The sequence below is a fragment of the Camarhynchus parvulus genome, chromosome 10, assembly GCF_901933205.1.
Source record: "Camarhynchus parvulus chromosome 10, STF_HiC, whole genome shotgun sequence".
NCBI lineage: Eukaryota > Metazoa > Chordata > Aves > Passeriformes > Thraupidae > Camarhynchus > Camarhynchus parvulus.
This window is the reverse complement of record NC_044580.1, coordinates 11056502-11071548: the sequence shown is the minus strand read 5'-3', so window position 1 is coordinate 11071548 and position 15047 is coordinate 11056502. Positions and strand designations below refer to the sequence as shown.

At 39.3% G+C, this 15047-nt stretch overlaps 1 protein-coding gene across 2 annotated transcripts in view; it reads right to left on the bottom strand.

The window, feature by feature from the left end:
* The window catches only part of SH3GL3 (SH3 domain containing GRB2 like 3, endophilin A3), a 42249-nt gene that overhangs the window by 8888 nt on the left and 18314 nt on the right, over positions 1-15047 (bottom strand). For both annotated transcript variants that reach the window (XM_030954952.1, XM_030954953.1), the window contains exons 2-6: positions 5334-5402; positions 4635-4707; positions 4009-4152; positions 3234-3367; positions 1702-1860 (exon numbers count right to left, since the gene is read on the bottom strand). In XM_030954952.1, coding sequence (XP_030810812.1) covers positions 1702-1860; positions 3234-3367; positions 4009-4152; positions 4635-4707; positions 5334-5402 — 579 coding nt within the window. The remainder of the gene's footprint in view (positions 1-1701; positions 1861-3233; positions 3368-4008; positions 4153-4634; positions 4708-5333; positions 5403-15047) is intronic.

Here is a 15047-nt window from a genome sequence, read left to right as displayed (position 1 = left end):
CTAGGAGAAATATGGAGCTGTGGATTAGGAGAAGAGAGAAAGAGAGACTGGGAAAGAGCCAGAGAAACTTGAAGGACTAAAAGCTACTTAGGAAGATGAAGCTGGGACTGGCTGTGTGGGAATGGCAGGAAGATGGATCTGATAAGAAGTGAATGCAACAGTGTCAATGTGGGAGGTCTGCAGCTGGCTGTGCAAAAACCTGAGAAAGGTGGGGATCAGGATTGAGCCTGGGAAAGGCACCTGGCAAGATGGCTGGGAACCAGAGCTCAGAGAACAGACTTCAGGGCAAGAAGACCAAGGGAGGGAGATACTTGGGGAACTGGAAAGGATCAGAAGGAGGTGATTGCAGTTAAGATCTCCACAAACACAGTGAGACCATTTGGGGTTAGACAACAAGGCTAGAATGTGAAGTTTTGGGAGGACAGACAGATTGGGTCAGCACAAGAATGGAAGGGGAAGAGCACAGTTTTCTTTAAACAGAAACAATAGGAAATGGGTACAGAAGAAACTTCAGAGGGATATATAGTTCACCCCCTCCCAAAGGCAGAATTACTTACACTAGAATGCTTAACTCATCTGTTTTCTAGTGGCTGAGCTAAACCAGTTGAATTCCTGCACTCTTTTATCCTTAGTTTGGCACTCTGGCTAATGATAAACAGTACCTGAAACATTTCTCAGCTGCCCATGCAAGACAGAATTGCTAAACACACATCCACTGCAACCAGGCAACTGGTAGAGCCTACAGTGGGACAGTGCTGAAATTGTTGATAATAGCATGTTCCAGCTTTTGCTGCCCTCGTTAACTTACCCTGGTAAAACAGCAAGAGACTTAACTGCCTTCCACTAAACACTGCTGTAACAAATGTGTCCCACTTACAAACAGTTCAGGAGCTACTGGCTGCTTTATAACTGGGTGTGCACAGAGAGTGAAGTTGCTTGCAGTTAAATCTTCCCACTTCACAGCTCCTCACTGTTGCAGTTTGCCCACAGAAGACAGCACACTTTTTACTTTTTGCCTTTCTGTGATGCTGCATAGGCCCAAGTAGGTCCAGCTCTCTTTTCCTACAATTCCATGATTATGCAGGAGAAAGTACATCCCGCTATTCCTCTGTGTGTGGACAGAAGAGAGGACTATCCTGAATGGCCACAGCTGCTCCTTATTTAGACATAATTTCATGATGGACTTAGACTCTGAGCCAAAGTCCACATATCTGAGCCCAAGCCACAAACTCACTCTATGGACTTCACAGAGCCAAAGAGTAATAGTAATGATTTTCCGAGGTAAAATCATTCAGAGACTCCACATCAGCAGGGAAGTTTTGTCTATAAGTGAGCTAAAATTCAGAAACCTCAGAGGGTACATGCCCTTGCTTATATTTTCAGCAGCAGGTCTTGACTACACCAATTTCCCAACCTTCACCCTCTCACTGACCAAACTGTAGTTTACTCTCAGCTAGTCCTACTTGGCTACTCTGTGGCCATCTTGTCTGAGTCACTGTATCTCCAGAAGACATTCTTGAGTTCTCCCATCCTCAGCTGTGCATTCTGTTCTTCTCTGACTGGGGATTTAAAATTGGGAAGAGGCAGAGTTTCTGCTTTCAGACCTTACCTCCTGTGAAGGATGGGACTGGCTTTAACCAATCCCACACATTTGCCCCTCCAGGATGTACTGCAGCAAACAAAGATACAGCACAGACTTACATCATTTTCTAAGAAATTGAACATGCTTCTTTCAGCCAGTTCCTTTGACTCTTCAAATTTTTCTACTGCTTGTTTAACTTCTTCATCGGGTATCTTTCCAAAACGCTTCTTTTTATAATCATAATCCAAGCGGCGCCCTTCCAGTTTCTTCAAGTGATGCTAAAAGAGACACAGCATTTATGAGAAGGACCAAATGAGACATGCCCAAACAAACACATTGTGATCTCAGGAAATATCAGTGATGGATGCAAATATATGCAGACCTGAGGAAATACAAGGCTCAGAGACTTGTACAGTCCCTCCCTATGACCCAAGGCAGCACCAGCACAAAAAGGAATGAAATTTTAAGTAAAGAGTCCTTCAGCAGCACTTGGGGTACTGGCAGCCTTGATTTGCCTATTTTAGACATTCACTTCATGGACTTCACTGAATGTGCCACAGTACAGATTGTCTGAGCTGTGGAGAGAAGCAGGATCCAACTTAAATATTTGTGCATCACCATATTCTACATGTAATTCAATTTTACATCTTGAATTATCTGCAATATGACAACTAAAAGTTAAGGGGTTATATTCCCCTCATAAAGTAGTGCTCCAAAAAATCTTGTATTCTTCCTGTTCTTGTTATGTATCAACTTGACACTTCTATCTGATAAAACTACACAAGCTTTTCTGTTGCCAAAAATCCTGGGACTGACAGACTCACAGAATGGACTCAAAGTGACAGTACAAAATGCTCATTAAAGCTAACATCAAACAATTTCTTTTCATCAGCTCAGAAGAACACAACTGAAAACAGCTATGCTTCAAAGGAGACAGCTACAGACATTACTGCTATCTTTTTGCTATGCTTTCCACATTCATTTATGTGTAAACAAATAAAATAACTTCCATTTCTGCATTTCATCAGGGTTTTAACTTGCCTATTACCCAAACCCATTGGAATCAACAGACTCAGACAAAGACTGCCTGGATTTCTTTGAATTGTCACATTGCAAATAAAAACACTGAAAAACTCAACTCTAAAGGTTAAAAATGTGTTCCTTAGTATCCTGTATTTTTTCCTATTGTGGCATATGGCACTTCAACATTTTATGACACTATTCAGATCATTCTGTGTTTGCCCTGAGAAGCCTTTTTTAACAGTTATATTCATTCTCCATTATAAACAGCTTTAGGCTGACAGAGATGGTAAGATAGGATAATCACTAGCAGTAAATCACAGCCCACTCACATGTTCATAAGCATTAATAAAAATGTTCATTAAAATAAAACAGAAGAAAAATAAAGAATATCATTCTCTTCACTCCGCTTGTAATGACTGTACAAGCAATGTAGCAAATTGAGTAAGTTAGACAAGGGAGAAATAGTCCAGCATTCATCCTAAGCAGATTTTGTCAGTATTTTGCTAGACAGAAAATCTATTACAACAAAATTTATTTACCTTATTGCTTTCAAGAAAAATATCTCAGGGAAGTAGGGTTGATTTGACTCTGATTATTGCTAAGTGAAGCTCTACCCCGGAAAACTTACCCCAATCTCTTTTAAATCTTTGTCCTGCAATAACTGTAGAGGATCAATAAAATTTTGTTTGACATTAATATCAAGAGAGTCCTTCACTTCTGCCATTTGCTTCATGCTCTCACCAGCATCCAGTAGTGCAAGGCCTGTGGTAAAGAATAGGCTCTTATATCTCAAGATATGTAAAAGCAGAAAATTTGTCTTTTAAAACAGCCATTTCAAATAGGTATCTTTGTATCTGCTGCAGTCCCTTGAAGAGTAAAAAAGAAAATAATGCAAGTCATGCTTGCTCTCTATACAAAACTGGAACTAGAAAATTTTGTTCTGAATTACATTTTGGGTTTTTTTTACCCAACAGATATCAGAGGGAAAAAAAATTCTCTTCCTACGGTACACAAGTTATTACTAAAAAATCATCCAGTGTTACTATTTATTTCTTTCTAAAATAATTTTTCCTTTAGTTTACTTCTCAAATTGAGTAGAGTCATTTTTATATAAAAGTTAAAAGAAATACACTGCATTTAAGAATCACCCTAAATTATTTAGGTTTGAAGACTTAGAAACTAAAATGCTTAATAACAGAGATCAGTAACAGTATTATCAAACCCACCTGCAACACAGGCAAATGCGCAGGAGCATTCTGCTTCTGAGCTGTATCAACCATCCCCTGACCCTGCACTTAACTTTCCCTCTTACCTGCAGTGGCCAACTACACAGGTTATGTCAGTGAGTAACACTTTGCAAATGACTTTATCTGAAATCTTGGCAGAGGAGATGCACAACTCACCAAACATAGACTCATCGCCCAGCTCTCTGCCATACCGTATCATGCAGTCTCCCAGGAGTCCCTCTGTCTGGGGGTAGCCTGTGGCTTTAACTTGTCCTCTGATCTTTGACATTGTGTTCAGCATTCCCAGCTTGGCCCTGTATGCTAAGAGGGACATAGAAAAAGAAAAAAAAAATTAAAAAGTGATAAAACCAGTTTTAAAGCTAATCTATTTAAAGCAATAAATTATTTCACATGCAAAGTCACGAAGCTCAGACTGGTGACTTTTTTGTTGTCAGTACCTCATAGTCCAAAGTTGAAAAAAGATTCCGTTCCACAATATGGGTCATATGAAACTAGTTTTTATTCCCAACTAAAAAAGCATCATTTCTCCAGGCAAATATTCACTGACACTCACATTCCTTTGAGTAGTCCTGGTTGTGAGCTCCTTGACTAGAAATACTGCAGACAGCAAATGCAGGACACAATCACAGCCAGAGCCAACTTCCTCTCCTCATTTCTTAGAAGAACTTTGCAGAACTCCACACAGAAACCTCACAATGATGACCTAATTAGCTTTTATTTACCTAGAATTAATTTCCAAGTAATAAAACATGAGACTCCAATACCTATTGTTCCTATCCTACCTGGATTTGGCTGAAGGTACTCCGTGGATTTGGACAGAAGCTCTGTTACAGCTTTATTAGTAATATCAATTTTCTGAAAAAGAAAAGCAAGTCCACTATGAACATTAAAAATACATAGAAAGACAAGGGCAATTAAAAAAAAACCCACATAACAATTGTAAAAGCAGAAACTGGCAGTAACATTGTTTAGTTTGCAATACAACTCATCCGTGGATAGCAAACGTCAATTTCATGTAAACTTCTGAACAGGGGTTTAAACTAAAAGATATGATCTTTTACCAGGAGAAAATCTGGCCCAAGTAGTCGGATTTTTATCATTAATTTTATCAGATGCAAAGGCTTTGTGATATTTACAAAGCCTCACTAACACCACAGACTTTTCTAAACTCCCACACAGCCGGGGAAGGCTCCTCCTCATGCTCTGCCTCCTTCTTGGAGGAATTTCTCTTTACTGTCGAGAGGTGTCAGTGGAACCTGATCTCTGCTCAAACAGCCTTTGAGGGTGTCTCCTCTCCCTTGGCTGAGCTGACAAAGCTCAAGGACAAATTTGCATTTATCCTTTTATCCTTCTGTTTGGAAGCACATTATAGGGTTTCCTCCCCCAGGTAAATCTACAATACTATTCAATCACTTGAAACATAAAATATTTCTGATTCTACAATAGCTTAATATTGAAAAACATAATGTGACTTTTCTTACCCTTTCCATCTCTTGAAATTCCTCATCTAGCTTTGTTCCTTCTGCTCCACTTATTTTTTCACTGAATAGCTGTAAAAAGATAAATTTAATACACAAAAAAAGGTATTGCTATTTAATTACAGAATACAAATCTCTCAGATTTACAGGAATTGACTCCAGACCAGAAAATAGCCAGCATCCATTTGAGGTAACTGTGCAGGACAAAAGTAAATAGTCTTGGAAATGAAGCCTGCCCTTCAAAAGAGACAAAGGTACCTGATACCAATTTAGAACAAGCAAACAAAAAAATGCTTTCTCATGCTTGAAGAGCTTGCACCCTACAGGCATGACCTACACTGCAGATTTCAGCACAGGGACCAGAGTCTGACTGCAGGTAAATCCACAGTAACCTTTTCAAGTGAGTCTCTGCAGCTTTGTACTTCTGAGTGCCTTCTGTGTGCCAGCACGTTCAGGGATGTAGCTCCCATTGCTGCTGCTGGAGTTGTGTGCAATTCTGTGGAAGGAACAGACTTGTGAAAATGCTCCACTGTGAGACTGAGCTCCTTTATGACCAAAGTAAAAATGTCAGGTGTTCTTCAAAAACTCAAAGCACCAGTTTCAGACTGATTACAGTAAACCTTCTGAAAAGGCTAAAAGTTAACCAACTTTGGTGTGAGAACTCCAGGCTGTCAGACCTGACTGTGGTCCTCACTGAGTAAATCATGGCCAGGAATAAGCCACTGAGCAGAACTCAGCCATCTGCTTCTTGCAGTGCATGGTACCTGCACTGTGACAGCATGAAAAGAAAGCCAGATCCTCACCCAGTGTGAAACAGCCTTTGAAAGCATCCCTCCACTAGATAGTGATTTAACACATATTCAACATCAAATTCCTTCAAAAATACCTAACAGTTCTAGGTTTTAATTGGCTTTTATCACTGAAACTGTCACAGTGTAATGTGAAATCCAAACCTAGCTCACTGACTGCTGCTGGTCCCCAAACCTGTCCCCAGTCAAGTGTTTTGTTTGTCCTCAGCCCCTTCTAAAAGGGGATCCATCTCACTGAATTAGAAGGGCCTTGGGGACTTGCATAACCTGAAAATGGGTCAGGGCTCTGAGCAGTGCAACGGTTCCCTGTCCTCGGCCACTGCCTGCATGGCACAGGTGTGGCGGGAGGACACTGCCCTGCCAAAAACCAGCAAGGAGCTGATGAAGCAGAGCTGGGAGCTCAGCAGTGGCTGACCTTGCATCAATATCACTGCTACCATACAGAGAACAGTCCTGCTTAAGGGAAAATGTGAGTTCAAAGAGAGACGTACAGCTAATTATTTCTATTGGCTTTACAGCAGCACTCACAATCTTCATGCTTAATATGCCAAGCGGCACACACACTTGTCAGGATCACTTCTCTTCCAGAGCACTGACAGAACAAGCACAAAAGCAGATAAAACAGATGGAAAAGCCCAAATACCAGTGAGCTCCTGTGGGTCATCATCTTGCTGCTGTAAGACATGACAGCAGAGAAGTGACCTGAGGTCACACGAGGAGCAGGACACTGCCCCGGTCTCTGCAGGAATGTCTGAGCAGTCCTTGAGCAGACACAGAAAGATACATGACAAGGCTGCATGAAAAGCAGGAATTCCTGTCAGGAGTTCTGCAGCTCCTCCACAATAACAGTTTCTGTCTCCTGTCTGCGCACTGTTAATTCCAAAAATAATCAATGCCATTTTCCACAGCCTCACACATGTCTTCTTTCTCCAGCAGGCAAGGAAGAGATCTGTGGTTTCCCAAAACCCTTTCCAAAGGCTGAGTGCAGCGGAGGAATTACCCTTCTCAGGCAAAGTTGCAAAACCCACATTCAGTAGCCCATAGCTGTCCCATTACAGATAATCCATTTATATGATGGTGAAAAATAAACCTAATGAAGTAACATGATTGTTTGACTGTGAAAGTGTAATCAACAATAAAATTCTAAATCTATTTTACAATGGCTTGTGGACACAACTCCTCAGAGCCAGCCAGGGGATCTGCAGACACTGTTTCATACAGACTCTGAAGACAACCTAACACACACCTACAAAAAAATACTGATCGTAAGAAAAACAATTTTGTTAAAAAGCTTTCCTCATTCTATGCAAACGTTAATGATACTGCAATTTGTAGCCCAAGGACACACTTCTTCAATGGTATTTACCCTGAGCTCTAATTGCCTTTGAAAAACAATGCTCCATAAAAAATGATTCCTTAAAGTCTGTAAGCCATCTAAGATACCAGCAGTAAAAACTGGTATAAAGTTCTAATGGTTATAATTAAATTTTACATCTCTACAGTTTATTTCATATTGGTATAATTTGGAATAGCTGTATTAGTCTTGCATTTAGGAACAAAAAAGCCTTTGTTATGATCATACTGAATTTAGGAGTTGTAAAACTAACATCACCCTTCTCACAATTAAAAGTCACAGGATATCCAATTAATTATTGAAAATGGATGCACAAAGGAGACAGCTGCTGAGTTTTAGTTCCCTGCCTATTTGCTGAGCATCATTTACATGTTTTATATCAAGCTGCAAAATGCTTTGAACATAAACAGAGGATGCCCAGCTGAGGAGCTGAGTAGTTATATGGCAGTATCTCTCAGGCTTTACAAGCCACCTCACCGAAGACAGAATTGCTGCCATCACACAAGGAATGCATGCTGAGGGAGCTTGGAATTTCTTCTACAGGAAAAATCCTTCACCTCCCAATTCAGAACCTGGGCAACATGGATTCAGCACCATTTGACTAGACAGGGCCACAATTTGTGTCTGTGAAAAAAAGCAGTTCCCACCAGGGGGCCAGCAGCCCTTTACTGCTCCTCTGCAGGTCAGAAGCCAAAGCCTTTCCTTAGTCCTGTTTCTGGCGAAGGCTTCCTCTAGATCTAGCCTTCCTAGCCTGCCTCTGGATCAAAACCCACACTCAGAGAACACCTCTGCAATAAGAAAAATTTCTTTCTCTCAAGTGTCTGTTCAACTCTATCCATCATACTTATATCAGACTTAGTGAGAGAAAGAAAAAAGCAGCAAAGCTTAATCAGGAATATGGAAATACTTTCAAATCAGCCATTTGTATTATCACCTCTCATTTGAAGTCACACATGATAGCAAATTACCTTCAATGGTAAAACTTGCATGCTCTATGTAAGACCTTTTTGCCCGAAGAAACACTGCAGTTTGTACACAAATGCTCCTTGCTTGTTACTTCCTGCAAGATCCTACTGTTCTTTTTAAAATTGAAAAATTAAATATGATGTTGTATTATAAACAATCTGAAAGTCTCTGGTGGGCTTATGTAGGATTTTACATTTTAAAAAAAACTGCAATAAAACAAACAGGCTTTGAAAGAAACCCCTCCAGATATTATGATTTCTATTTTAGTTCTGTATATCCAGCTACAAATCAAAATGCAACTTGCAATTTTGTTACAGTCTGAAAAGACTCAATATTTATCTGCTAAGGCATTTATACTCCAAGAAATTATCTGACAAAATGTTTTTTTCTATAAATCTAATATTCAGAATTTTTTTCTCATTATGCTTCTTTGTCATTATATTTTTTTTCAGATAATATAATCTTCCTTTGATGTGTTTTGTTATGATGCAGCATTGCCTCAACCTTGGCAGTGTTCAAATCCTGAAGAAGGCCTTGAGTAATCTGGTTTAGGGGGAGGTATCCCTGTCCATGGCAGGGGGTTTTGGGACTGGATGATCTTTAAGGTCCATTCCAGCCCCTTAACACTCTGTGATTTCATGAACACAGCACATGAGCTGAGCTGTTCATACTTTAAAGTAAAATCGACAGCTCACCAAAACTCTAAACTAAAAACATATCAAGATTTAAAATAAAAATAGTGAAAAAATATGTTAAAAATATTACGATTTATCTCTATTGCAAAGGAATAGTATATTTCCCCATTGTTATATGGATTATAACAAACAAGCTTCAGAAAAATGCCATATTTTACTGATTTTTTGTGCATCATATCCACTGACTTACACTAGTTTTTCATATTTCACTATAGAAGGTTACTGAATATAAGAAGCTGCCAAAAATATCCCAGATCAACAGAGAGCTGATAAAACTCTCAAAACAATTACCCTATTTTTTTTTAATATATCCACTGGGTATTTTATAATACAAGTCAATGGGACTCTTGCCAGCCAATACTTGCACACATGCTCTGACCTTCTGTTTCACTTGTTTTGCCCTTCTTTTGCAACACTCTAACCAGGATTGAACCATCACAGTTTTTTTGTTGTTATTCAGCCAGGGCTGAAAGAAGTGGCTTGCCAGAAAAACTCTCTTGTACATACCTGGCCAGGAAATCAGCCCATGCTATTTAAAGGCTGAATGAAAGGTATCAGATTCTATTAAAGGCTTAAGAGCTTTTAATGACTCTTTACAAAGTTACAGAATTTATTTTGTTCTGAAGGACTAGCTGCTGAAATTATCTGTTGAAACTTTAATGGGATAGAAAATTCCTACATTTGTCATAAATATGCACGCTGTCAAACCCATGAGGCAAAACCTAGATTTTTTTTTATTCTGACAAAAAAGCCAAGGCTATGAAAAGATTTTAAATTTATTTCCCTCTCTCTCTAAAAAGGAAGCAAGCAATCAACTGGGAAAATGAATAGATTCATCCCAAAGTTAACACAGGGAGAGCCAGGAAATAATGTAACTGTATGGCTACATTTCCCATAGAAACAGAACTGGGCCAAACTGCAAAAATGCAATAAGTACATCTTAAATACAGTACTTAGTACAAAATACTACATTCCAGGATGGTTAACACACAATAGTTATGCTTCTCTTAATAAATCATTAAAAGTTCCAGCAATTTCCCTGCAGCCATGTAAGTGTTTGATTTGGTTTAATGCAATGTGACAATGCTAACAGCTTTCCCAAGGATCTTATTTAAGCCTGCAATAAACAATAAGGGAAGAATAAGGTGGCTAGCAGGGCAAAGTCAAATCTCTTTGCAGTATTCAAATCCTGAGGGGAGGGATAGATTTTCTTCTTTGTCCTCTTCCAGAATGCACTATCAGATTAGAGACCAAGATTTCAGCCTCTTTTCTAGATCAAAAGTAATTTAACCTCAAATATCTATAATTCCCTGTTTGTTGCTTTCAAGTTCTATTAGAATGTTATGCATATTGCTTGTTTTTCTTCTTTCCTGATTTTTGTATTTCATATAAATTGCTAACTCCCACACTCAAAAAAAAAAATATTACCACTAGTTCATGTATTGCAGACCACCAAGAACTTGACCTACAACACAGTTTAAGGTCTTGCATTTTAGTAAACATTTAAAGGAATGCACACTGGCAGAGCCAGCTCCACAAAGTTTGCCACCATGATAGAAAAATATTCCTTAAAAAAAAAAAAAAATATTCTTTACTAACTAGGTGAATTGGCAGCTATCAGGCACCCCTGTGACTGATTTCTGGAGATTTTCTACAGGTCTGGATGCTCAGAAGAAAAAGCAGAGCCCCACACTGAGGAACTAAACTAAGATGCACGCTTTCAAATTCAGGTCTAAACAAAAGACTAAAGAAACACAGCACTTGTCTCTTGGGTACAAAATCATCTGCAAATGAAAATGGTAATATATACCTAAATAGATATTGTCTCCTAAAATACCCGTATAACAATAAAGAAAAAACCAAACTATGAAAGTGTACTGGTACTTGGACCTCTTCTTTGAATCCAACTTACATAGCTCATTCTATCCTAATGCTTTGGAGAAAAGACAAATCCTTCATTTTAGAGGTTAAACACTCAAGGACAGCAGGAACTCTGGGGTCACCTCACTACGTTGTGTTTTCAAAGGAAACAAAAATTCTCTTGCTCCAATGTACTTTAAAGAAAAAAGATTTATTCTACCCTCCAAAATAAATAGAGGGTCTACTACAAAGTGCAGATGTTTCAGTCACACAAATACAGAGCACTCTGGCTCACCTCCAGCAAATCATTGCAGTTCATCCTCAGTAGGTGCTGAAGTGCTTTTCTGGATGGAGCCCTGAGTGCTCAGCACCTCACATGTCAAGCTCAGAGGGTCATCACCTTCACAAGAAGCATTTTGTAACTTTTTTTCAGCTAACAGTGGCACAGATTTCCCCAAAGCATTTGGTAAAATGGTAGAAAAGATTTCTGACAGCAGCAGCAGGAACTGGGTTTTTTTTTTTTTGAAAAATTAATCAAGCAGCTGAATTGGGTTGTACTGCTATTTAATCAATATTATGGTGTGCAAGAAGCTGTGCCCTGGAAGTCAAATACTTGTTATTGCTCCCATGGCAGCATAAGTGCTATAAAATATCTCTGAATTTAACAATGCATGTACACAGGTATTTAAGAAAGTGCAGCTTTCTCTTTTGGTAATGGTTCATACATAATTATAAAACATAATAACATTTTGGAATTTATGTGAGACATGAACACATTAAAAATTATAATCACATTGAGGATACAAAATTCAAGCAGCATTCTGTCAATACTCACGGCAGAGTACACTTCTATAGAAATTCATGGAAACAAAGAAGTACTGCATAAAATTGGATGATTCACCCATAATTCATTACCTACAACAAGCAGCTGAACCAGAACTCCAGAAAACTACATCCATGGCCAGAGGAATTCACATCCTAATGTTTCACTGAAGATGTCTATGCTCAGATATTTAAAGCAGAAACATAAAGAACATGTAGGACATGCTTGTACTTCAAAGACACCTCATGACTATGCTCACACTATCAACTTCCTCAGGGATTTCTGATGGGACAAATCTTGTCCCTGCAGCCAACAAAATTAAAATACCAAAAATATCAATCTCAAGGGTCTGTTTCCCTAGAAGGAAAACATACTTTTTCTACCAAGAGATCTCTGAATCATACAAACAAAGTTAAAAAAATGCATGAGAGTACTGCCACAGTGTTTATATTCACAAAGAACATTCCTGTCTCACTAATATTTATGAACCCACTACTTCATTACTTGTAACTTCTCAGGCAAACAGGAGCAACAAGAAGATTATTTTTAGGAAGAAGGTGAACTGAGTTACACAGGGATATGCCCCCTAGAGAAGAACAGAGGAGAAAGGTGTTTATGAAGCAGTTTGCCTGGGAAGGGGGATCCAAGGGTGCCCCCAAACACCTCTTTCGCACATGGAGCTGTTCTGGGAGCTGCCACTGGAACACAAGCTCAGAACTGACCACATCACTGTTGAAAGGTCCCATGCAAATCTATGTCAAGCACTATTATCCAATCTACTTCCTAACATGGAGCACACTCTTCAGAGCTGAGCATGACCCAAAGTGTAGAGAAGCCCAGCCAGGCAATCAGCTGAGCCCTCTAGAGTCACCCCTCCAGCTGCCAGCATCAACAGGAACAGATCCAGTCCATCAGAACTCCCCATGAGCTCCTGCAGAGAGAAGTGCCCATGAGCACAGGGAGGGGCAACCTGCAGCTCCCAGGAGGAATCCATGAACAGCCTCAGCTCTCAAGTGGCAGCAGCACAGCTCTGGCCAAGGCCCAATTCTGCAGCTCAGTTCTGCTCAGAAAGGAAGCTGCAATAGTGCAATCCATGTGTTCTGGGATTGAGAAAGCCCTGACAAGCCCTGGTACATCTAGGGAGACTGAGCAATGACAGCACTCCCCACTGATGGAGGAGTTTCAGTAGGCATTCCAGATACACCTCACAATCCAAGATGTCTTTCAGCAAAATCCCCCCAACAACCCACTTTGCCACTGATTGTGTGAGATACTCACAACCTATGCAGACAAGAATTTCTGCTGCTTTCAACTCTTTTATAAACAGTTGTGCTGTACCATGTAGTGTGGACTCTCCTAACTTAGATCAACTTCTGTAAATAAGGACTGCAGAGGACACCTGGGTACATGTCCATGTATTTAATCAACTTTACAGCCTTTGCTTGGGAAACCCAATCAAAGAAAAAGGAAAAGGCACAGAGACCAAGAACATGGCAAACAAGGTTACTGGTTGAGGAATGTGTCTTTTCTTGAGGAAGGACTTACACAATCCAAAAAAAAAGATGGAAAAAACCAGTTTAGAGTGTTATTAGTCAAACAGCCTGATTTCACGTAGTCTAAACAAAAGATTCTGCCATGTGGGAGGATTATCACAACAGAAATTTTTCAAAAGAGAAGGGCAGCCATTTTACCCAAGCTAAGGAGGGCTTTACACAAAGATCTGCCGCACAATGTCTGTGATGTGGGTGTCTGACCAGAGCTCCCAGTTCCCAGCATCTCTGCAATCCTTTCTGCTGACAGGAACTCCAGGATGTGTTAAATAGTTTTTGATTCCTGCTTTTTCAAGACAAAGAAAGAAAACAAAAAGGAAACAGACCTGAGTATATTAAAGGCCTTGACAGATTGAAAAATTCTGTTCATGTGCTTTAGAAACTCATCATCTCTCAAGAAATCAGCAAAAGATATAGTAACACCTCTTGGTCTCAGTCTACAATTGATTAGGTAAGACAAAGTACCTGGCATTAAACAACTAAGTCATCTGCAAAAACAGGCCAATATGCCAGACATGGTCCTGCATTTCATTAAAGTTAAGTAACAACTAGTAAAAGATTTATTAATCAGTTTGATATTTGGTATATCTGTTTAAAAAAATAATTAATCTCATTTCTTTGACAGTGATACTGAGAATTTACCACATATGATTCCTGTGCTCTTCCTAGTGTATTTCTTGTATGTAATTTTTGCAAGAATTAAGCACAAAATTACATATGGCTTGGTTTGGGTGCTTTTTTAAAAATTAATTTAGTAACAGAAACATCAGACATTGAATTCTAGCTCTGATATAGCTTGAAGTTGTTCTACAAGTAAGCCTATGCCACAAAGAGAATTTTAAGTAGGGTCAGGAATGCTGGGCACTTTATGTTCCTTAGTCAACACTCAAAATCCTGTACCCAGCTGATCCAGTCTGCACACAATCATGCAGCCTTTTAAATTAACTTTATTAACCAAATCCAGCCAAAGTATGTGTAAATATAGACTGTGTAATCTGGACTTACAAAGAAGCCTGCACATTGAGAAGGGTGCTGTCTCTTGCTCTAAGCAAGCATGTCCTTTGAAAGGTCTTAGCATATTTCAGAATATTTTATCCTCAGCATGTAATGGACAGCTTTACCCTTTCTGTGACACTCCAAAGGTCTCAAGTGCCTCATTAAAAGCAAGCCCCTGCTACTTGTGCTGCTTTTCCACATGTCTGGATTCCAGACTTTCTGCTCTCAGCAAGAGATACTCTTTAGCCATTTGGATGCTTCAGGAAACATGGGGAACAAATTCATACAGGCTGAAACCACACATCCAAGCTCCTAATACAACATTAATGTAGGGGAGGAACTACAAGAATAAATGCTTGAATTTGGGTTAAACTGACTTGTCCTTGGCCACACAGTAAACTGCTAAGTCTGAAATGAGAATGCCAGAGTCCCAGATCTTCACTATCTGCCCTGAGGAATGCAGCCTTAAATAAAATATTCTATCTGCATTTCTGAGCAGGCAAACCAAGGTGAAGTTATGTTTATGGGACACAAATTGTAAGTTGCACAATTTATTTATATGGGAATACAATTTATTTATTTATTTATTGTGAAAATGTAATTCTAGATTTTATTGCAAAAATTAAGAGATGAATGCACAATCTATGCAAGAGAAATTTTACTG